The sequence below is a fragment of the Perognathus longimembris genome, chromosome 12 (assembly GCF_023159225.1).
Source record: "Perognathus longimembris pacificus isolate PPM17 chromosome 12, ASM2315922v1, whole genome shotgun sequence".
Lineage (NCBI taxonomy): Eukaryota > Metazoa > Chordata > Mammalia > Rodentia > Heteromyidae > Perognathus > Perognathus longimembris.
Genome location: NC_063172.1, coordinates 31,631,134 through 31,656,015, shown reverse-complemented (window position 1 = coordinate 31,656,015; position 24,882 = coordinate 31,631,134). Strand labels below are relative to the sequence as shown.

At 45.2% G+C, this 24,882-nt stretch overlaps 1 protein-coding gene across 1 annotated transcript in view; it reads left to right on the top strand.

Moving 5' to 3' along the window:
- Window positions 1-20,817, top strand: part of Ptdss1 (phosphatidylserine synthase 1) — a 55,374-nt gene extending 34,557 nt beyond the window's left edge. Inside the window, exons 7-13 of the mRNA XM_048358359.1 lie at window positions 358-499; window positions 2,548-2,660; window positions 4,851-4,916; window positions 11,722-11,821; window positions 17,154-17,222; window positions 17,709-17,769; window positions 19,751-20,817. Of these exons, the coding sequence (XP_048214316.1) occupies window positions 358-499; window positions 2,548-2,660; window positions 4,851-4,916; window positions 11,722-11,821; window positions 17,154-17,222; window positions 17,709-17,769; window positions 19,751-19,860 (661 nt within the window). The 3' untranslated portion in view covers window positions 19,861-20,817. The remainder of the gene's footprint in view (window positions 1-357; window positions 500-2,547; window positions 2,661-4,850; window positions 4,917-11,721; window positions 11,822-17,153; window positions 17,223-17,708; window positions 17,770-19,750) is intronic.
- The last annotated feature ends 4,065 nt before the right edge of the window (window positions 20,818-24,882 follow it).

Below are 24,882 nucleotides of genomic sequence, written 5' to 3'. Positions count from 1 at the left end.
TTACCCAACACCCCCCGGAAGACAGCTGAGCAGTGAGAGGCGGTTTAATCTTTGTGGACAGCCAAATTCTTCCTAGGTGAATTCCAATTCACAAATGAAGATCTCTCCTGACCCCTGATCCCAATGACAGCTCTGGGCCCTGCCTGTCAGCACTCAGGTCCCCCCTTGGGTGTGTTTCTGTCATATACTTTACCTTTGAAGACCAACACCTTGCTTTGGGCTGTTCAAGTAGAAAAGATGCGTTTTGTTCTGAACATTTGCTAGAATATCCTCAATACACATGTTTCCCTTGCTGTTTGTATTTCCCTTTTTCTCTTGTCTTTCTGGGTTTTCACCAGAGCCATTCTTCCCTTTCAGGGACATCCACACCACCACTGGGAAGATCAAGCGTGCCGTGCTACAGTTCACACCTGCCAGCTGGACCTATGTTAGGTGGTTTGACCCCAAATCTTCTTTTCAGAGAGTGGCTGGAATATACCTTTTTATGATCATCTGGCAGGTAATTCTTTCAGATGCCCATAGCTACATAGTAAAAAAGCAACAAAAACCTGGGAATTGAGAATAGATGGTGGTCTACATCTAGCATGTCAGCTAAATGTTTACAAGGTAGCACTGTTCAGCAGCTGGTATATGGAATAATTAAGCCTAAATCTTTCTTTATGTGAAAACATTATAAAATATCACTCTTTGAATTACAAACTAGAAACAGATTGGAGTTCCTATAAAAACATCATGCAATCAATTAGGCATTGGATTGCTTTTCAGAATGATCATTTTTAAAGCTAGGCACTGGTGGTTCGTACCTGTAATCCTAGCTACTCAGAGGCTGAGATGTGAGAATCACAGTTTAAAGCCAGCCTGGACAGGAATGTCTATGTAACTCCAATTAACTCCCAAAAAGCTGGAAGTGGAACTGTGGTTCAAGAAGTAGAGCACCAGCCTTGAGTAAATAAAGTTAAGGAACAGTACCCAGACCTTGAGTATAGCCCCTATGCCAGCATTCATGCACACGCACACACATCAGACTTTTGTTTTAATTTTTATTTGCTTTCAATTTTTGCAGTTCAAGGGATCAAATCCAGGGCCTTTTCATACGAGGCTCTGAGCTTCATCCTCAGCCTCAGTACTTGATATTCAGAATTGGGCATTCTACTTTGGAGAATGTGTAGAGAGCGAAATTGGCTCTCAGATATCTGTGGGAGTTGGGATTGGGGGCTTTAGATGATGTAGGTTGTACACAGAGCTGTTCCAGTGGAGAGGAGCTGTACTTTCAAATGTGCCATTTCATAATGTAAGTATTCCAGATAGCCAAAAAGAATTCTTATATCTCTGAAAACATCTCTGTTTTCTAGAGACAGCCTTTTTTTTTTTTCCTTTCATATTGAGCCTCCTGTCCCCAAGGTATTTGCACCACTTTTGGAGAGCTACCAAAGAAAACCAGCTTTTGACTAAAGGATCTTCAGAATTATCAGAAATTTGGTCAAAAAAAAATTTGGTCAAGTGCCATGGCCCCCTCCTCTAATCTCATAGAAGCAACCCTTGCAAGTTTCCTTTCTCATGCCTGAATTAGTGATCTGCTTTTTTTTTTTTTTGGCCAGTCCTGGGGCTTGGACTCAGGGCCTGAGCACTGTCCCTGGCTTCTTTTTGCTCAAGGGTAGCACTCTGCCACTTGAGCCACAACGCCACTTCTGGCCATTTTCTGTATATGTGGTGCTGGGGAATCGAACCCAGGGCCTCGTGTATATGAGGCAGGCACTCTTGCCACTAGGCATATCCCCAGCCCGTGATCTGCTTTTTATTTGACTTCCTTGAAGTCATTGTGATTGAAATGTACCTACCACTCCATTGAACTTCATGGTCTCTCCCTCTTGCTAGAGGTATGGAGATGAGCTCTGGACAGAGCAGACACAATGCAGAATGTGCTGAGGGCTCATTGTGGTGATCTTCACTGTGATGCTAAACTTAGAGAAAGGAACCACTGTTCCCAGGTGGGGCTTGGACCAAATGTTCATACCTATATTTAATACCTGCATTAAGCGGCCAGAAGGCTGGTCCATCCCTGAGGTGTGCCAATGATTACCTGGGCTTCTCACGCTTCCTTAGAGATGCATCTCAGGCTTCTTTGGGTATAAGCTAACTTATCCATGGTCGGGCTTCCTTTAGACCTAGCTTAATTTTTGTAAGGCTGTCCAGCATCTATTTAAATGATCTGTGCTGTGCAGAAAGCATTTCTGTCCAGACTGCCCTAGCAGATCACTCATGATGCAAGTGATAGTCATGCAAAACAGTAAACATGACAAATAGCTTATGTCCTGAGCTCTCCTGTGCTCTGCTGCCACCCCAGCTCCTCCCCCAGACCCTAAGCTACTCAGAGCTCATGTGGTAGCTCTTACTAGTTTGAATAGCAACACTTGGGAGTTCCCAGATGTTTTCTGTAAATGTTTTGGATGTTTGAGTTATTTTTAGCCGTAGAGTATCTATTTGAAGATACAGGCTTATGGTTTAGTAAAACATAGCAGGGTGACTAATCTCTCCTCCTTTTGTCAGCTGACTGAGTTGAATACCTTCTTCTTGAAGCACATCTTTGTGTTCCAAGCCAGCCATCCCTTAAGCTGGTGTAGGATTCTCTTCATTGGCTGCATCACGGCTCCCACAGTGAGGTAAGTCTGTGCATTCCACCTCCTCCTGCTTAGTGTAAAGGACATCACATTGACCAGTGACATCCATGAAAAGCCATGCTAAGGAATTATGCAGCCAGAATATGAAGAAAACATTCTGCTATCAGATGTTGGTACCACACTAGGGCTTTCAGGAAGGAAAGTAAATAATCAGTACCACAGTAATAGTGCTGTTCATTAGTTCAAACATTTTTTACAATCTGTCATCTTTATCTTCTGTTCCCTATTCTCACCTTTAACAATGGTGTCACACACTCTTCCTTACTGACACTAATCCAGGGCAGTTCAAAGCCAAACATGTTGACTTGTTGAAGTTCACTTGCATTGAGAAATGTCCCTTGGGTTTCATGGGGAATAGGCTCTGGTCAGTCACACCAAAGATCTGCTCTATGGACAAAGGTAAGTAAGCAGTTAAGAGTTAGCTTGGTTCCAGCTGTTAACCATTCAAGAGGCTGAAATCCAGAGCATAGAGGTTCAAACCCCAGTACTGTTTGAAAGAAAAGAACCATCTTTTTTTTATGTCTGCTAACCACATAAGTCAAGAACCTTACTTGTTAGGGAAAAACCAGAGACCCCCATACAGCATTTTTTCCTGTCATCATTCGTTATTATATTTAAAAATGAAAAAGCAAACTCCCAGGCCCTAGATCGAACCAATCAAATAAGACATACCTGAGTACTGTGGAATTGCATCCAAAATTCCATGTCTCCTTTTTATTTCGAACCAAGCAGTAAAGGGTCAGTTTGTAAGTCAGCAGCCCTTTGAAGTCCTAATCTAATACATGTTAGTCACTCGATTTAAAATGCATTTCATTTGGGACTTGACACGTATTTCGTTAATTTAGGCGGGCTGTTTTTGCTTTTGAGATAGTCTCACTGTATAGCCTAGGCTGGCCTTGAGTTTATGACTTTCCTCCTGCCTTTGCCGCCCCAATGCTGAAATGAGAGTCTGTGTGCCACACCCACCTAGAGTTGTTTTTATATAAAAATAAATCAATGAAAGGAGAAAAGAATCTCAACTTGTTGGTCCTGAAATTTCAGTATTGTTACTATTTCCAAACAGAGAATGGGATCTAAAAAGTAAGTGTTTTGAATATGAGAGCTCAAAAGTTTGGGCAACCTCTATGGATCTCTACACAATTCATATTTTGCTTAAAAATCAACTACTTTTTGGAAAGTACTAGCCTTGAGCAAAAGAAGCTCAGCAACAGTGCCCAGACCTTGAGTTGAAGCCTCAAGACTGGCAAATAAACACACACACACAAAAACAAAAACAATAGGTTTTTGTGCTTTTACATTGTTTTTGAACAGTGCTGTATTACTCTGGCAAGGTGCTTCAGCAAAAATAAAATTTTAAAAACTTCTTGTGTGTGTTGAGGGTTGAATTTAAGGCCTCCCGGTCTTGCTTGGCATTCTTGCTCAAGGTTAGTGCTTTACCACTTGAGCCATACCTCTACTTCTGCCTTTTTTTCTGGTTAATTGGGGAATAAGAGTCTCAAGACGTTTCTGCTCATGCTGGCTTTGAACTACAATCCTCAGACCTCAGCTTCCTGAGAATCAAGAATTACAAGCATGAGCCGCCAGCACCTGGACTAAATAGCGTATTATTGAAGTGAATTTTATCTCATCCTTTTACTATCTGAATGTAGCCATTGGAGAATTTACAGTGCCCCCTGTGGCTCATAACAATTATTATATGCTGCAGCTCTGCATTTCAACACTTTTTCTATTCCTGTCATCAACACTTAAGGTCAACAGTGTTCTGAACTGGCCTCTTGTTCTGGCTTCACAGAGCCAAATGTGCATTTTTTTTACCCATTACCATCAACATCCTTTGTCCTGGAAGTGCCAGGGGAGAAAATTGATGAGCCCCAAGGTAGACCCTTGGGAATCACCTCCAGAGAGGCTGAATTAAGCACAGGACTGCTTTGATTCCAGGCTGAGAAAACGCACAGAGCAAGACCATCTTGGCCGACTGTGGTTCTTCCAGCTGCACTCCCTCCCTCCCACCTTAGTGGGATTATCAATTCTTTTCAGGACTGTTTCAGGCCTGGCTTTCTGCTTCCTTGAGTAAAACTAGACCAGGTAGCTTTTATATTCTCTGTCAGTGATTTCATTGTGAAGTGCCTTGTTCCAGAAGTGCTCAGGAAATTCCACCTTTTCTTCTTTCAGACAGTACTATGCTTACCTGACCGACACGCAATGCAAACGCGTTGGGACGCAGTGCTGGGTATTTGGGTGAGTATCAGCCATGGCAGGGGTTTAAAAGCCATGTAAGCCCCTAGGTTTTGGGGGGCTTTCTTGGCTCTGTGTGATGTGCCTTTTAGTGTCACTTCTCAGAAAGAAGGATGAATAAGATTTACTGTTTTATTGGTTTGTTTGCTTTTTTTTTAAACATACATTTTATTCTTAATTTCCTTCTGTGATTTATAGTAATAGGAGTTACTTGGGAAATTACAGAGACACTACTGCCTTTGAAAAAAGTCTTAGGAAATCAGAAGATACTTGGCACATAGAATGAGGAGCATTTGTTGTATGAGATAGAGAATGGATTGGCTGAATTTCCTCTGAACCTGTCTTGAGTTCGGGGTGTCCTGTCATGGACTTAGCCACACTCCATGTTCTTTTGCTACTAGAAAGGCCCTTTGAAAGAGTTGCTGGTTGTATAATTTTATTGTTCTGAGAATAAACACAGACAACAATTACAATTTATTGTCTTGTGGATACACATGCTGTGATTTAATTTATTATTGTTTAACTGATGTGAAATAGTTTCACGCCCCATCTCTACCTCTTCCCCTTTCCCCGCCATTATATATGAGCCTCTCTTCAGTGTTTCAGGTAAGTCATTCTTTTGTGGAGATACCACCCAGGCCCAGCAAGTGTGTATAGGAAGTTCAGTCTCTGAGGTATGTGGTATATATTTAAGACTCAATGTTAGTGCTAAATTGTGTGAGACAACATAGAGGAGCGTTAGGAAAACTCAAAGTAAAAAAGTAACCACTTCCAACAATTTTAAATAGGATAACCTTTTTGCAATTAAGAAGTCATGTAAACTGGGCACCACTTAGAGATAGCACCCAGGCCCAGAGGTTCAAGTTCCAGGACAGGCAAAGAAAACAAACAAAACAAAACATGTCGCCTGGTACTGGTGGTTCATGTCTATTAGCTACTCAGGAGGCTAAGATCTGAGGACCATAGGTCAAAGCCAGTTTGAGCAGGAAAGTTGGTGAGACTCTTAATTTCCAATTAACCACCAAGAAAGCCAGAAGTGGAGCTGTGGATCAAGTGGGAGAGCACTAGCCTTGAGCAGAAATCTTGGGGACAATATCCAGCCCCTGCTCCAGGACCACTACCAAAAAGAAAACCCACAAAAATGTCATGTTTATACATGGATGAAACTTGAGAAAGGAATGTAGAAGACACTAAAGCTCAGCCCTTTAGAGACAGTTGCTGTGATCTTTCATTACTTCCAACCATCTTTTGCATGTGTGTCTGTGTGTGGTACGCAGAGGCTTGGGAGCTCTCATTCCAAACGGAGGGATTATCTGTGGTTTGAAAGGATTAAAAACACTGATACTCAAAGTAGATTTCAGCAAGTCCCTCTTGATCTCCAGAAGACAAAGAGCTGTTGTCAATTTGTTTCTTGTAAGTTCTGTTATATAAGCCCATTTTCCTACTCAGGTGATTGCAACTTTGAGAGTGATAAGGGAGATTAGGTTTCCTTTTTTTTAGTATGTGAAGCAAGAAGGAAAATTCACACATCATCCAGAATTCTGCTGGACTGAGCAGAGGAGCCTGGCCCTCTTCATGTGGACCATTCCTCTTAATGGCTTTGTCAAGTTCTTCTCTCTTACTGATTCTTTCATGTGCTTTTTCCCTTCATTGTTCAGAGTACTCAATAAGGTCACACACTATTGTGGATGTTTTATTAATTGACCTGTAAGGTAGTAATAGGATAGTTTCTTTCTCATTGGGGCTGAAAAATATAGCCACTATAGCAAGAGATGTGGGAAAAGGAAGGGAGAAGGTGAGACATAGCTAAGAGTAATAGAAAAGTTCTGTGACAATAATTTCTGCCTCTTTCAACAGTGATTAAAAGTAAAATGCAAAAGAGTGATTATATAGTTTGATTTCTGGAGATTGAGAACTCCTAGGACAATGATGCCAAGATTAATTGATCTGGGGAGCCATTAGGCCATACTAAAAAAGTAATAAATCCCTCTTCATAGATGACTCACAGGGACCCTGCTGAGTACTTGATGAGCCTCAGGAATGCTGCCTTTGCCTATGCTGTCTGCACTGTTGCAGGGGGAAATATTTACCACCAAACTCCATGATCCAACCACTGCCACTAAGCCTTCACCTCCCCCTTCTGCCCTACCTCTCCCCTACTTCCCTGTTACCCTTTCTTTATTTCCTCTCCTAGCAAAGCAGAAAACAACCTGGTTTCCTTTTGCAAACTAGTGGCTGCTTTATGGCTCCCCCCACCCCCCCCACCCCAATTTAGGAATGACCCCAGGCTTTAGCAAGTGTGAAGATAAGAGAATGAACAGTGGAAGGGCCTGCATTTATAGTGGTATTTTGACATTTGGGAGGAGGGGGAAGGTTGGTTCAAGGGGGTAAGACAACAGCTTCCCACCTGCTTGCTTCTCACCAGTTCACATCCTTTTCTCCAAAGCGGGGGCACTGTCTCTTCTGCAGATACTAATCCATCAGAATGTTTCTGCAAGATGCTTACTTAGTCGGATTTGCCATGTCATGAATTTGAGTTTAAAAAACAAACAAACAACACCCTTTTAATGCTATATATACTTGTTTCACATGTCAGAACCAGGCTCTATCCATCTAGAGAGCTAGGGGACAGAAACTACCAGAGAGGGGAGCAATAGTGTAGAAAAACGGGCCCCTTCTCTCTCTCCTCCCACCTGTTTCACTTGCCAGCTTCTCATTCCACTCTACTCTAGAATCACCCCTTAATTGTGCTATTGTTCTTCTGGCTCATAGCTTCAAATTGTCTTTTATAAGGGCAGACGAAACAATAAAAATGGATAGGACCTTCTTTATGGAGGATATCCGTATGAATAACCCTGCCCATCACTTCCAGGTCACTGTCATCACCTGCCTAATGTACTTCCGGGTCACAGACTGGCTTGTCTCAGCCTTACTTCTAGCCCTAAGCGCTCACTTCTGTTCACACTTCCAGTGCAGCTTTAGAGACAGTTTTCTCTCTGCAATATCTTTCCTGTCACTCTAACCTAACATTGTTGATCCTGTCTGCATCCTTCCACACCATACTCCTTGGTTCAAGACACTTCTCCTCCCCACCCCACCCCACCCCACCCCACCCCCACACACACCCCTACCCAATGACATCAAGAGCTCCAGCACTAGTTATACAGACTTTTTAAGCAGTATATTCTCTTTCCTTTGCTAACATCTTGTCCCAACCCCTCACAGGTACATAACAGTGGCATAGTTAGTATGCAGGATGCTCTGCCACCCCCTCTTCTTTTCTTCAAATTCTCTGAAGGTCCTGGAGCATGGTTTCCCTTTTCTCTCTATTATTAAGCCCGCCTCAGTTCTCATTTCCTCTAGAAAAGTATCTTGGCTCACCCCAGTCAGAACTGCAACCATCCTCTTGAACTTGGGCAGCACTGCCTGGTTGGTGTGGTAGTTGAGTTTTACGGACAGGTACACAGCTCTTTTCCATTGAAGGGGGTTACCCCAGCATGGCAGGAGGCTGACCCTCCCGTCCTTAGGATACTCTGAGAACGAGTCCGGTGCCTCTGGAGAGCTATGGCAAGGCCTCCAGGAACGTGGCCTCGTGACCGTGGCTCTACTGAGGTGTCATCAGAATCTGAGTGCAGGCTTTCCTGGCAAACCAAAAGCCATTCCTCTCCTGCCCAGGCTTGGTGTACACACCCAGCTCTCACATGAGCCCAGTGCTTTCATGCCGGAAAATCCCTGCCTGTAGTTCTGTTCTATTGGCTGAGAAACTACTCTTGGCTCTGTGTTAGCATTGCCTTATGTGTAGCTGTGCTGAGAGAGGCAGCAAACCAGGAATAATGAGGATCCTCCAGTGCCTACCCCTAAGTGCAGCATCTCAGGCAGCCCATGTGCTTATTGGCCTTTAAACCTTGCTAAAAAAAAAGATTAGGATGGCAGCAGACATCTAAGGGCATTGAGATACATTGGCTGAACTCCATCCAAGTACCATTTGGGCACTTGGCTCAGAAAATCACATGTATTTACTGAGTTAAGGGGCTTATTTCAGAACTGTGCAATGAGAGACCCTACTCAGGGTGAGGAAAGAGGAGGAGATAGGTGAGTAGTATCTCCTTACACTGGGCCGAGGGGCTTTGGCCTCAGTCCAAACCAGGCCATTTGGGTCTTGGTATGGAAGAGAGATCACACTTCTAGAAAGTTGTTGATTTAGATTCCCTGTAGTGGGTGGGAGACAATAGCTGGTGTGAATCCTTGTAATGCATCCCTGCTCCTGGCTCTTCTCATGACTCCTGCCCACGTTCTCATACCTGGACTGGCACAGAAGCCTCTCCATGTCCACTGCTGTCTCCTCACATCAGAAGGATCAGATTAAGATGTGAATCCTATCGTGTTTAATCCTGTATTTCATACCCTCTAGAACTCCATCAGACAAAAAGCCAAGCACAAGCATAGCCCTCAGGACCTAAATTACCCTGACCTTTGAAAAGATATGTCCCAGCCATCCCAGGGGACCGTGCGGAGATTGTCACCGACAGGAGAAGAAGGTTTATAAGGAAGTTTATTAGTGGAGCCATGTCTCCCACGGGGGAGGGAGCAACATGGCGGCTGCACCTTATCCAGGTGGCAGCTTCTCTGGGGCTAAAAGGGAAGTAGGTAGGTCTTCATGGTGAGTGGGAGTGACCCGTTATCATTCCAGGGCAGGGAGTTTAGGTATGGGTGGATCTGGGGGCGAATGGGAGAAGCTGAGGACCTAAGGCTGGGGAAATGCTAACAACCCCAACCTCACTGGACCTCTTCCTCTTGTTCCTGCCATTCCTGTGCTCAGGCCTCAGCCTCCCCCTCCCCACTCAGATCATTCATGGCAGGCTCCCTTGTCTGAGTCTGCTTAGCTGTCACCTTCTCAGAGACATGTCCTCATGCACAGACAGCTTAGCTAAGACCCAGCATCCAGGAGCAAATCAGAACTGGAGCTCCTGGCTCTGGGCTGTTCTATGGAAAAATTCTACTCAGTGGAGTGGATTCTCATTAGTATTTAGGTTTTGTTTTGTCGGTTGTAGGGCTTGAACTCAGGGCCTAGGCTCTGTCCCTGAGCTCCTTTGCTCAAGGCTAGCACTCTACTACTTTGAACCACTTGTGGTTTTTTGGTGATTAATTGGAGATGAGAGTCTCAGATTTTCCTGCCTAGGCTGGCTTTGAACTGGGATCCTCAGATCTCAGCCTCCTGAGTATCTAGGATTATACACATGAGCCACCAGCACCCAGCTTCTTGTCAGTATTTAAATTGGGAAGTTTTCTATTGTCTCTAATCCAGGTGAAATAAGTAGCTGAGTTTCCCTCTGGTGACATGGAACTTCATGAGTGACTTCATTTTGATTTTCAGTCTAGTCTGTTGATGCCTGAAGCAGGAGCTTAGTCCAAAACAACACCCTTCAATATTTTTATTTAATAAAGGTTGCAAATGGTTTCATTTCAATGGTGCGTGTGTACGTGTGTGTGTGTGTGTACGTGTACGCTGACACGCTGCATTACAATAGAAAATGTGGTTTTTGCCAGCTCTAGTCTGCTAGTCACCACAGTTTGGCAAAGGTGCTCAAATATAGTTGAATATCCAAAAACCTTCCAAGTAAATTTATAATACTCTGTCTAGAGAAATATAAACAGTCACACTTGTGTCCCAAACTGGTTGATGTAACCCTAGCTTGGCCGCCATGTAGTGTCAGGTCCGTGGCTACAGGGAAAGGCCTTCTGTGTGTATTACATATCGGAAGTGATGCTTTCTTATCTTTCTCATCTATGACTGACTTTGTGGGGTGCAGGGGGTACAGCAGTGGCTTTTCCAGATTCAAGCCAGTCAGTCTTAAACCTTCTTTCATTGGGGGTGAGAGGACCATTCCACGTTGGTGGGAGATGACATTCAATTTGAGCCAACCCTATGTCTGATGTCCTTGTCATTGGCTGGAGGACCAAGGCCTCCTTGGCCCCCTCTTGCCTTTGTAGTGAATACCTGTGCCTGCAGGAGCACAGAAGTTCTTGTCTCTCCAGATTCCTTCTGGAGCAAGGAGCCCTGAAGGTAGAGCTGTATGAAATCGGTATCCTCTGATGCTTTGGGAACCATGACCAACTGTATCATCCTCACCTTTAACCTTGGAACCTTAGTCAAAACCTTAATGTTTTAATTAAAGGGGAAATGGGGAGAGGATGAGAATGAGGGGAGAGAGGAGAGAGAGAGAATGTTTTCTATTTCACAGAATTGCTTACAAATCAAGAGAAAATAGGAGTTTGTGTTGACAGTAAAAGCAGAGGATGTTTAATCTAGAAATTTTCTGAGGACATGGAGAAAATGCAGATGACCCATTGGCAGACTCTGGTGCCCTCTGGTGGTGTCTTAGGGCAGTGCAGGTGGGTTCACATGTGGAAGGGGAAGGAGCTCTCCAGTCTGATCTTACCAGTGAGCCATCTCACATCTGATCTTACCAGTGAGCCATCTCACAAAGGATGTGAAGGGTATGGGTACTTTGTTCCCGAGTGTGTCCCCAGTGTGTCACAGGGGCTCAAATGGACGGAGAGAGTCTGAGTTCTGTGATACCAGGAACCCCCAGCTACTGAAATCTGGGCTCAAGATTTAGATCTGGGAAGAAGAGGTGAAAGGTATTATTTCTAAATAAGAAGGTGCAGTGAGCTAGCACAGTGTCATTCTGTAGGGGCCTGCAGTGAGGGCCCCTATTTTACTTTTTTATTTACTTTTGCCTGTTTCTAGGAATGTTCATGCCCTGATAGGATGAAATAGTTACACTCTTGTTCTCTGTCTCCTTAGGGTCATTGGCTTCCTGGAAGCTATTGTCTGCATAAAGTTTGGACAAGATCTCTTCTCTAAGACTCAAATACTCTATGTTGTGCTTTGGCTCCTTTGCGTGGTAAGTTATTACTTTTATACCCCCCCGCTCCACCCCCCATGTTAATTGCAGTCTTCTGATGTCTCTTAAAACACAGAATTACTTTGTCAGAATTATTTTGGGTATCAAGTTTTCTTAGAGATTCATAGAAAGTTGTTCTTAGGGGAACGTGCCTGACGAGCATGGAGACGTTCCCCTCTGGCACCATCCAGACCTCCGGTGTGGACTGGAATGTGACCCGACTGCATGAGCAGAGGGGGCTGCTGCTTTTAGCTGGTACAGTAGAGCTGCTGGATGCTGGGTCGTAGCAGAGCATCCTCATGTCGGGTGTCACAGGCCTCCCAGGCTCTAATCATACATCCTGATACCAGTGTAATGAGATTTATGCAGTACAGTGTCTTCAACATTGTACTTTATGCCCACAAAGAAATAAGCTTTGCTTCCACAGTCATGAGTCCAAGCCCTCATGCATAGAAACACTGGGCAGGTATGTGGAGATTAAAAGGCTGAGTTGAAGTGAGGGAAGAGAATAGGTATCTGGAGTCTGAAGGACCAGCATGTCCCCACAGCGGCTCCAGGTAGTGATGATGTTGTGCCCAGATTTTGGGTCCCCAAAGACCACCAAGGAGCCGATTCCGATGCAAACGCACGAGAGTCTTTATTGCAAGCTCGAGCCTGGACTCTCAACTGTCACTGACGCAGCGGATCTGGATTGAGAGCCTCAACCCTCAGATAGCCAGGGTTTTTAATGCGATTACAACAGGGGCAGGGTATTTCCAACTTGGCAGATACTCAGTTGGATGGCATTTAGCAAACAAGTCTTGCCTTATTTCTATTGGCTATCTACCCTTTCAGTTGCCTATTTTGGTTTTGATAACGGGAACTGGCCTTGGTATCAGGAACTGACAGCAGGTGGTCACGTAGCACTGATGCAGGGGTTAATGCAGGGGGTAGAGCAAGTCACAAATAGGTTAAGCAAGCCGTTTACAGAAGCAGAATTTTGTGGTCAGGCTGACCTAGTACCAACTTTATTTTAACAATTGCTACCATGTTTTCCCATTACCATAAGCAAGCATGAGCAGGCCAGAACAATCCAGTACTCCAATCAAGTAAACCAACCCAACAGTTCCCATGGCATTTCTACTACTACTATTATGGTTATTTCTATAGTATACGACTATGATCATTTTTTACTGTCTGTTACCATGGTTGCTACCTAGGTACAGAGGGCAACAAGGGCTCCCTGTATTTTAAATGTCAAACTACAAGAAACTAGTCTCACAGGTGGGGTGCAGCCCTCTAGCATGGAGTCATCATCAGGGTTTAGAAGCTGTTATAATTTTAACACTAAACCTTACATTTCGTCATTCAGGTTCCCAGATTAGCCCTTACAATGACTAGCTTGGGGAGTGACAGAGCTCAGGGCAAGTTGGAGGAGGACAGAGGTCACGTGACACGCTTAAGAAGGGGCTTTGTGTACCTGTAGTTAGAGCCCCAAAGATTACTACGTGAGGAGCTGGTGTGATCTGATTTGTGTTGGAGAGAATGGGAAGATGGGTGGCGTGTGGTATGCGATGAGAGCGTGCTGTGGGGTGAGCCCTCGGTGGCAAGTGGCTGGCGTTGAAGGCCAGAGGAAGGCCTGGGTTTGAGAACTTTCAGAGATCAACTCAGCAAGACACTGGTCCCCTGTGATTGCTGAGAAGGGACTTGAGGAGCACTCCAAGGTTTCCACTTTGAACTAGCAAGGGACTGAGAGGACAGGGGAGGTGCCCATGAAGGGAGGAGGTGAATTTGGTTTTGGGTTGGGGTTGCAGGAACCTTTGGAATTTCCAGGAAAAGACCTGTCTCATTGGAAATTCTAGTCTGCCCAGTGCCAGTGGAGGGACTTAGTCTTGGTAGAGATAAAGGATTTAGGAGCTGTCGGGGTAGTGGGGGAGCAGTTCAAGCCATGGGATTCTGTTGAGTTAGATGGCATCTGGGAAGCTGAGGTGCCAACTGAGGTTGGGCTATCATGGGGCAGCTGAGTTTGAGGCAAATCAACAGGAGGAACAGTCACAGGACAGAAAGACGGAGATAGGCAGAGTTTGACTGCAGTGATTGATGATGAAGGACTTGGCTGGAAGTGACCACTGGGTGAGCCAGCTTCCCATTGCTATAACAAATCTAAGATAATCAACTTGAAGATGAATTTGGGCCCACAGTTTTGGAGGCTTCACTGATCATTTGGTCCGGTTTGTACTTGGGCCTGTGGTGAGGTAGCATATGGGGGTGTGAACATACAGTAGAACAAAGCCTTGTCCTCCCACACGGTGGGAAGGAAAGATGGAGGGGTGAGGGTCCCATTTTCCCCCTTGAAGACACTCCATCCCCTCTGACTGAAGACACCCCACTATGTCCCATCACTTAAAGGTACCTCCCAAAATGTTAAGCCAGGGTGAGAAAGCCTTTAAGCTTTTAGAGGACATTCAAGACCAAAACTAAGGCAAGTCTTCACTACCTTACCCATTTCCTGACTCAGAATGGAAATAAGATCCCAGCACTTTTTTTTTTTTAATATTGTGGCCTTTCTTAAAGAGCAAGATTGATCTCTAGCTCAGGAACGAGACGACCATTATTCATTAAGAGAGAATTAAGTTACACCGAGCCTCCTGCAATATTCAGAAACATAGCCCCTAATTATTCCCCTTGCTGGGCAAGAGACGTGCCTAGAGCTTGAGATGAATGTGGAAGCATAGATCTCCAGTGCTGGTTAATACGGTTGTCTGATCAATAATCATGAATTTTAATGCTCATTACCATACCGAGGAAGCCAAGCAAGAATGTTTGCACCTTCCTTGCGACCACCCCTGCGGGTCACTGGCTGCCTGGCTCTCATCCCATATAGTGTTCTTTTCTCCCTTCCCCACCCTTCTTTACACAACATCTGCACTATTGCTGGTTTAAGTCCAGACATTGACACTTTAAGTGGGTACTTGCCTACATATCCACCGATGTGATTGCAAGCCCATTCATTACAAGCTTTTGTCTCCTGGGAAGAGCACCAAAATGAGCCTCTTTTACTCAGGTGAAGTGGTAGATTTGGCAACCACAGTGGGTCCTTTGTGCAGGGATCATGTAATGAGCACCTGTTGCTTGCCCCTTGTCCAAGTTTTTCTGGCCCCTCTACAAAGTCAGCAGCACTGCCTGCTCTTCGCTGGAGGGAGCCCCAGCTGCTGCCTAACTGAAGAAGGGACGAGCACTCCCTCTGGTGGTGAAAATTTGCAGTGACAGGCTAATGGAGGTTCTACCTGTCTACCCTCCCCAGCCCATAAGCCAGCATCAGGTTGGCCAGGAAGAACCGTGTGACTGCAAAGTACCTAACTCACATAGAGGCTGGTACTGAGGATCGAACCCAGGACTTCACATTTGCTCTGCCACTTGAGCCATTATACCCTGCTCCTCCAAAGCCCTTCGGTTCTTTTTGTTGTTGTTGTTTTGCTGTGGTTGCTTTTTGTTTGTTTGTTTTTACTTGGTTTTTACTTGGTTTGGTTTTGGTGGTACTGAGTTCAAAACTCAGGGCCTTCACTTGCTAGGCAGATGCTCTAGCACTTAGACCATATATATATATATATATATATATATATATATATATATATTTTTTTTTTTTTAACGAAAATCACTGCATAGTTTTAATGGATAAAAGAATGGTGTGGGATCACTCAGGAGACAGACAAATCACCCCAATATTTCCTGGGACACATTGGAATGCCTTTGATAATGAACAATCCTTTGATACTGTTTGGGAAGTTTTTGTAGGTTATGTAAGTTCGGTATACTCAGCTAAGGGAATGAAGCAGTTGGATGGAGTATTTCTTAGGTCCTGCTTGTTAGTCATGAGTTTATAGATTTAGTTTGAAGTTAGGAGTTTGGGAATGGCAGGGACTTGGGAATCTCTGAAAGGAGCGCTGCTTAGATCTTCACGACTCTTTAATAGTCCTGGAGTGAGTGGAGATTTCAATTTTCTAAGTTTACTTTTTTGTAAGAAAAAATGAGACTAGCTGTATATGTGGAGTAAATGATAAACTTAGTGGTGCTATGTGATAAGTATTTAATTACCTTACTTAGATGTTTAGGAAATAATGCAACAGATTAAATACTAATTCTTAGACCATATCTTGACCCTTTTTCGCTGTAGTTAGTTTCAGGTAAGGTCTCTCACTTTTGCCTGGGCTGGCTTGGACCGCAGTCCTACCTATGGCTGTGTTGCTGGAATAACAAGTGTGCACCAGCCATACACAGCTCTTCGATTGTTTGAGATGTGTTCTCACTAACCTCATGCCTGGCCTGGCTTTGAACCTCAATTCTTTACAGGTGTGAGCCACCATATCCAGCTGAAGTTGTGGATTCTTGTGTAGTCACCCTTTGATATCAATGGGGATTGTTTTCAGGAACCCCCCCATGGATACCAAATTCTACTGATACTCATGTCTCTCATAGAAAACGGCAAAGACTTTGCACAAAGCTTCTGTACATCTTTCATGTATACTTGTAATTCATCTCTAAATTACTTACTCTACTTAATGTAAACATAGAACACTAACAATGCCTGATACAATGGTATGCAATATAGACAGTAGCCTACACACAACCAAAAAACTATAGCTGATCCACAGTTGGTTGAATGGGCAGTGGGGAAACTGTATCATCTGGGGGAAAGAGGGTGCAAGATGGGGTGTGATTAACCCTCTTGGGTATGCATAGACACACCTCTCATTTCAGTCAGAGCCTTACAAAACATGGCTACCTCTATTTTCCTATCTACTTAAATAAGAAACACAAAAGCTATATAAACCGAGGTCAGCGTGGGCCACTGGGAAAGGGCAGCATTGTCTTGCTCAACTCTGCTGGACACTGAGCTGTTTGTCCTTCTTGCCCTCAGGCGCCTTTGCAGCAGGGCTGAATGAGACTTATTTTTCATTCAAAAGTTGTCTTCCTCACCCTAAGTCTTACATTCAGTGATGGGGGTGGGGAGGGGAGAGGCCAAGGAAATCAGCTGTCTTCCAATCCACTGGGCTTCTTCATGAATGGAAGTCACAATGCACCTCCCCCATCTGAGGTGATCTTGCAATTTTCACATAGTCAGACGTGGCACTGCGACCTCACCCTAACTTTCTTGGTCACAAGCATGCACCCCAAGGTCCACTCATTTGCCTGTCACACCTGGTCATTGTGTAACATGCCAGTCGGGACAGATGGTAGAATGGTGCTTTGCCTTCCTCTCTGGTCCCCATGGAAACCCTGACCTTCCAGGAAGTAGAGCTTTTTTTTTTTGGTGTGTCATCGTTTGTAACGCTGCTGTGTTTCTGTCTTCCAGGCCTTCACCACATTCCTGTGCCTGTACGGCATGGTCTGGTATGCGGAGCATTATGGTCACCGGGAAAAGGTACAGCAAGGAGCAGAGCTGGCCTTCCTTTAACGTAATCTCCCCAGGCCTAGAGGGTAGCCCTGAGCACATTCATGCAAGAAGGGGACACAGGTCCTGTGGGGGGCCCTGCTCCAATAGAAACTTAAGTGAGTCAGAATTCATTGTGTCACTAGCTGGCTCTGCTTATGTCTGGGCAGTCAGTAGGTCAGTATTTTACCCTCCATTGGTATTTGTAAGGGGAGGGGTGGATACCTTAATTATATGTTTTATGAAAAGGGTATGAATGGGAAAGCCTTGGACCCATCTTTGGGTTTCCTCTTCATGAGCTCGTGCCTCAACTGCCCCATCTGCACACAGCAGACAGCAGCTTTCCCTCCTTTTGTTTGTTCTTTTTTTTGTGGTCACTTGCTAGGTTAGGATGAGCTCTAGGATCAATTTTTGCCCAGCTAGTCTTCCTAAGAGAAGCCTGAAATTCTTTCCTACTAAGCCTGTCTCTCTCCCTAGACCTATTCAGAGTGTGAGGATGGCACGTACAGTCCAGATATCTCCTGGCATCACGGGAAAGGTAGAAACATTATCTTCATCTTGTTCATTGTTTAACACTTTACTGGGACCCCTGTACCTCTGGGGTAATTGGTATGTAATCTCTGAGCACTGGTGATGTAGACCTCAAAGGATCCCAAACCTATTCCTTAACTGTCTCTCGTCGCTTACTAACTAACACACATGGGCTGGAAATGGTAGTGACACGTCCAGCCACTTGGGAGGCAGAGGTAGGAAGATCATGGGCTAGCTTGAACAAAGGTTAATGTAAGATCCCATTTGAAACAAACAAGGCACAAAGCACTAAGCCCATGCCTTGAATGCTGGAGCACTTACCTAGCATGCAGGAGGCTCCGAACTCAACCCCCGGTACTACAGGAACAAAGGAAAAGAAAAATCATGCACCACACTCACAGAATCACAAGAATGTTCTTCCTCTTGGCTTTTGTCATGAGTGAAAGGGTTAGAGAGCACTTTGCCAGGGGAAAAGGGTTTCAGAAGAACTGGATCAGCTTCATGGTATCTGTGCAGGAGGCAGAGCAGGGGAAAAGAGAATTAGAATAGTGTAGTGAGGGATTATCCATTGGCCTTTATCCAGGGAAGGCCCTGTGGTGATTTGTAAGAGTGAGACTGGGTGGGATAAGGAAACGGGAAGGCCTCATTAGCCAGTGGTTCCTCACCGGTCCTCCATTGGGAAGCAGGGCTGAGGGGAAGAACGGCGAGTGCTTCTTCGCAAGCTCCCAGAATTTCCCACCAACTATGGGGCAAGATGCTCGCTGAGCCAGAGCAGTCTCCTGCCTGTGGTCCTGCAGGGCCATGCTTTTAGCCTGCCCTGGAGAAGATACTAGTATGAACCTTGCCAAATTAGAAAGTGCTGTGCAATTTCTTACAAATCCAGGAGTCAAGCCACACATTCACTTTTAGATTAATGCTGGGCTCCTTTGGCTTCTCCCCTGAAAAGAATTCAGCAGCAGTAGCCAGAGCTATTGTATGGAATAGAAAGAAGACAAAAAAATGCCTTCAGGGTACTAAAAGTGTGATTTTTGACTAAGAGAAATGATATTTACAGAGAGACAAAACTTGTGTCTGGGAATTTTTTCTTGTTTTGATGATGGTAGAAGTTTCTCACAGGGCTGGATCTGAGCCCCAAGGTGGAGAGGCCTTTGGCTGGGTGCTTGGCCAAGGGGTTACATGTAGCCCAGGGACACTGAGACTTTAGGCTCCATCATGGGCAGCAGGGATCTGGTTTGTAAGAGTGTCGCTCTCTTACTTAATGGCTTTAAGTTTATAAAGTCAAGAATCATTTCTGTTGGACACTGGTGGCTCATGCCTGTAATCCTAGCTACTCAGGAGACTCGAGATCGAAGGATTGCGGTTTGAAGCCAATCTGGGCAGAAAAGTCTATGAGATCGTTTTACATCCTGTGGCCCAATTGGTAGAGCACCAGCCTGAAACATAAAAGCTAAGAGAGTGCGCTCCGGCCCTAAGTCCAAGCCCTGGTACCTATATATACACAAAAAGAATCCTTTCTCATTGAGAATTTTAAAACTGGCATGTGTAGTGCAAGGTATGAGAACATGGGCAGTGTGAGCTTTGGTTTCAAGGTCAGGGGGGACACCCATGTGGTTCGCGTTTCAGTTGTCCTGCATTTTGTGCTTTGAGTTCATTTGTACTTGCTAAGTTGCCTGTATCGTCATCATCACAATCTACCTTCCACACTTCCACAGCGTGGGTGTAAAACTTCTTCAGGAACCCCTTCATTTTTGTGTAGTTGTTGCTGTAACAACCTATAGTCATTTGTGCTGAGATTTCGGCCTGGTCGGCCTTCATTTTTGAATGGGGCCACTAGAGGGCGAGCGAGGATCAGGGATGAGCCTGTCCCAATGGCAGGCCAGGGCTGGCTGGCAAAGGAAGAGCCACATCACAGGAACTTTGGAAGTCTGGCAGCCCCCCCCCCCCCCCGCCCCATCCCGGTGACCCTGAACTCTGCTTCCCTTCACCAGGTTCTGAAGACAGCCCACCCAAGCATTCAGGCAACAACGAAAGCCATTCTTCCAGAAGGAGGAACCGACATTCCAAGTCCAAAGTCACCAACGGAGTTGGGAAGAAATGAAAGACCCTGGTTCATCAGAAATGTTCCAGAGAGTGCCTAGAACTGCAAGGAAACAGGACTCACGTGGACCTCCCCATCAGGAGATCAAAATATACAGGGCAAATAGGACGAGGAGGGAGAGGCAGGGAGGGTTCTGATTTGAGAGTATAAGTCTTGTTTCCCCCAATTCTGGCCAGGTCAGACAGACCGTTGCCTGGAGTTCTTTGCCAGTTTGGGGTCTCTCCTAACTTCAGCCCTGGGCATGCGGTCATTGCTAACACTGCATTGTGTTGGAAGGACAAAGTAGCAGCTGGCTGTCACCAAGAGCAGCCCTGTGCTGCTGTGTCTTGTGGGTGCAGATAAACCTCTTCATTCAGAACAGCCTTAACCGGGCGGTTAATGGACTGGTCACTGGCTTTTATTTTTGTGAGTCTCCCTTTCCATTTGATTTCAGTTCAGGCCACTGGACTGCCTTTTATTTTGTTGCTTTCAAGTCAGGAAACATATAAGCCTCCAGAATCCACTACTGAAATTGAAAACAAAGGAGGCTTTCCTTTTAGAGACAAATTGGGGGTGTGGTGGGGGGAAGTGGGGAGGCTTTTGTGTTCCTCTTTAGCAACTCTGACCCCTTTAAGTACCATCAAGCTTTCCACATTAGGTGACCGGCGGTTAGTGGAAGGCTGGCCGCCTGTGTTCCCAGTTGCAACCTTTTTGTTCCGTCCCAAATGTCATGTGTCCAGATTTATCAACAGCACACAAAAGCGACCCTGCTGACAAAGGGCCCAACACCACGGCTCCTCCCCTGCCAGGTGCCTTTGGCGCGTGCTCGGGTTCCTTCCACGCTGTGGTGCCTGTCTTGTCTTTTAGTCCTGTGTGAGGTTCTGGTGAGTATTACCTTTCATCTGTGCCATGCTCTAGAACATTCTGATAGTTCTCCACTTCGGATGGATTCCAGTTTTAAATAAAACAATTCACATTAAAGCCTGTTGAAGGTCTGTCTTTGCAAAATGCGTAATAACATTGGTATAATGCATAATTCCCATTGTGGGTAAGACCTTAGGGAAATGTATTATGTATGTGCATGTGTTTTATATGGTGAAGAGAAACAAGAGAAAATATTTGTTTTAAAGGATTATATACATACACACACATACATATGTACATATATATCCTAGTTCTTGACCTTCCCATATCCTAGTTCATGCCCCATAGGAAATGAACAATATAGGCACTGTTTTTCCACTATGGCCATGGTTACTGGGTTGTATTTTCTTTCTCTAGCAAGTAGAAGGGTCATATTTTTTTTTCTGCTAAAGAACTCTGAGGTGAAAGGGTTAAATGAATCATGCAGAGCCAGGGTCACATCCTGTGCTCCAGGCAACAACTCCATTCAGAGCCACCCACAGACTTGTTCCTATAGCCAGACATGGCTGGGAACAGCATCAGCGAGCACTAGCCCACACCACGGGACAGATTTATGGGAGCTGTTGGGGTGATTCTGAACTTTCCTCTGCTCTCCAGCAGCATCTAATAAAAGTACTGAAGAGAGGCAAAGAGGAGCCTGCTGCATACCTGCCTATACCACCACCACTCCTCCCCCATTTGAACCCCTGGCATTTGAACTCAGAGTCTGGGACGTATTAAGCAAATGGCTTTACCATGGCGCCTTTGCCTCGCACTGTTCCCATGTGAAGCTTTTTTGAATGCCGGTTCTACAGCGTGAACTCTGGGCTTGGGTACTGTCCCTGAGCTTATTGCTCAAGGCAAATGCTCTAGCAGTTGAGCCACAGGGCCACTTCCGGATTTCTCTGAGTAGTTTATTGGAGCTAAGAATCTCATGGAGTTTCCTGCCTGGGCTGGCTTGGAACTGTGATCCTCAGATCTCAGCTTCTTGAGTAGCTAGGAGCGACAGGTTTGAGCTGCTGACACCTGACATACAGTTAGAATTTCTACCTTTGCAGTGGATAAGTTTGTTTACTTCCACTCTGCACTCTGCCCTCTGAGCTGGGAAGGCTTATGTTCTTCCTCATGGTTACTGTACCCATCGCATGTCACTGAGGATTTTCAAGTTTGTTTTCCAGCAGAGCTGGGCCTGGTACTATAGCACTCTTGTGCATAGTCCAATTCCTCCGACAGAGATCCATGCCTTTTCTCTGCTAACAAATAGAGCAGGTTACCTGTAGAGGGGGTGGTTGAGTTTGACTTTGCTGTGGTATAGGCATGAGACAATTTTTCTTTCGTGGCTTTGTAGGAAATAGCTAGGAAAGTCCTGTAACACTTTCCATGCACTTTCATTGAATTCACATTTTCTTTATCCCCTTCTAGTCAATGCTCTGGACTATGGTGGTTACAGCACTTTCCATCACTGGCCAGAGCCACGACTACCATTTCTCCTCCCAACCACACTGCTGGGCTTGGCCTACTTTTCCACCCGTCTCTATGGCAATGGGCCTCACATGGATGAAAATAGAATGTCTCAGAGTCAGCCTTCAGGACCCGAGATGATTTGATTGTATGTCACCTAATACCAACTACAAATTACTGTCTTTAAAGACAGCACTGCTAAGGGCATGAAGCATGGTGATTGCTTTAATGCATTTTTCTCCATAGATCTTACTGTATTGAGTGTCAGGTAGTCTTCTCTGCCTGTCATTCTGTTCTCAGAGTGACCCTGAGCTGTCTCAGGCCCCACCCACTGTCTTTCTGTCCACTTCACCATTTGTAAACGCTTTGGCCAAACTACCCTCCTGGTCATGCTAATATATGCCAATGACGTGTTTATCCAATGGCAGAAAGTGTCCTGGAAATGCTTGCCTTCCTTACCCTGGGACTGCTGGTCCAGCTCCAGAGTCAAGTTCTCACCCAGGATGAAGAAAATTCATCAGCAAGTACATCAGCCCCAGCCCATGCATCTCCCCTCATAAGTCACTGACTCCATAGTATCTGGGTACAAGGCCTGCTGTTGGGGATTACTTTTGTTTTTAGTCGTGAGGCTTGAACTCTGGGCCCAGGCACTGTCCTTGAGCTCTTCAGCTCAAGGCTAGAGTTCTACCACTTGAGCCACAGTGCCACTTCTGGTTTTCTGATGATTAATTTGAGATAAGAGTCTCACAGACTTTGCTGGCCAGGCTGGCTATGAACTCAGCCTCCTGATTAGCTGGGATTACAGACGTGAGCCACTGGCACCCGGCTCTGCTGTTGTTGAAAGTAGACTTGCAGAGAGTCTTGGGTTTGGTGGTGGATTGAGAGGCCCTCACAGAGTCTGAGAACGAAGGAGGTTGGACCCAGAAGGAAATCTCTAGTGTATAGATTGGGAAAGAAGAGACTAACCCATGGAGCTGGACTGAAGTGAGCCCATTGAGCCTGGGGTGTGTCCCACGCTGTCTGCATTGTACTCAGTGGCTTCTGTGAATTCCTGGGCCCACAGAGATGTTTGCCAGATGGGTGTTGTTTATATCATTCTTACTGTTATGACAACTAGAAATCCCACAGGCGACCATTGCCATACTTGATGTATTTCCCATTTGTGTGATGGAAATCAGAATGTGAGCATGGCCATGGCTGTTGATAAAGTATCCCATCACCGAACAGAACACCTTTTTATACATGTATGCACATTTTCAGGACTAGTTGAGATTTCGTTCTTTGCAAGTGTTGCTTTGGGAACGGGGGAGACCAGTGGATTGCAGTCATATTGCTAACCCATCATTGCAGCATTTTTGCTAGCTAGTTTTTATTCTACACCTAAAGATATATAGGTGAGGATGGCAATATTTTTAAATTAGACTTTGGAATCAGATGCAGTAAATAAATATGGCCTTTTGAGTCTGCTCTCTTCTGTGAATTTAGAGGAATCATTGATGTCTACAAAAGAACTGAGGGGACTTGCACTTGTTTTCATTGGTAAGGATACTGAAATCCTTGCCTCTGGTGTCCACTAAAATTGCCATTAGTACATTCCAGAAATGTCATCTGTGGCAAGACCCTGGTGGCTTAGACCTGTAATCCTAGCTACTCTGGAGGCTAACATCAGAGGATTGCAGTTTGAAACTAGCCTGGGCAGGAATGTCTGTGAGACTCTTATCTCTAATTAACTATTAAACAGCCAAAAGTGGAACTGTGGCTGGTCTTGAACAAAAAAACGAAGGGACAGCACCTAGGTCCTGAGTTCAAGTGCCATTCCCTTTGTGGCCACAGCCCGACACCATTCAAAGGCTTGCAACCAGCCCAGATTCCTTTCAGGCTTCACATGGCTCAGCTGAACTTACACCTTGGTATGCTCTGATAGTGTAATCCTCTTACTCTTGTTGAAAACCAGACTCCAGGTTCAGCTTCGCTGGCTGGCTACAGAGGTGGGTAGCAGATAAGCTTTCGGCCCAGAGAGAGTAAGAGGCTCCCAAGCCACCAGCCTTATTGTCCTCATGGAGAAGAGATTGAAGCGTCCAGTAAATCTGCCCCCTTTCTTAAAAGAGCTCAACAAAGCCACTAACATCTTTCCCAGAGAAATTGCCAGAGGGCTTTGCTTTCACAGCTGAGTCAACTCCTAAGCCACTTCAACTGACCTGGGCTTTTGCTTGTACTTTTTGTGCTCTTGTGTTAATTACTGTATTTGCTTCACTGTGGGAATGTTCTAAAAGCATCATGCAGGCCTGCCCTGCACGTGGAGGACCCCATGATGCTCTGGGATAGCAGGAAGATTTCCTCACAACTGCTTGACCTCCTGTTCCCAGGACTTAGAACTAGAGTTCCAAGGCAGGGTGTGTCTCTTTTCTGGATGCTGAGTAAAGGGGACTTGTGGTTTTACAGACCACAGGAAATGAGGTGGTGGTGTTTTTTTTTCCCCCTTGCCTTTGACAGAAAATGATTTCTTAAAATTTCAGACTGAAGAACCAAAAGATTGCATTTTCACATCCAAACTGTACACACAATAGCCTTAATGACAGGGTCAAGTTGCAGGCTGCCTTGTAGAATGCTCTGTGCTTGGAAATGTGTGCTACAAACCTGACTCGTCCCACTTCCCTAACAAAGGGTTGCTTGCGCTCC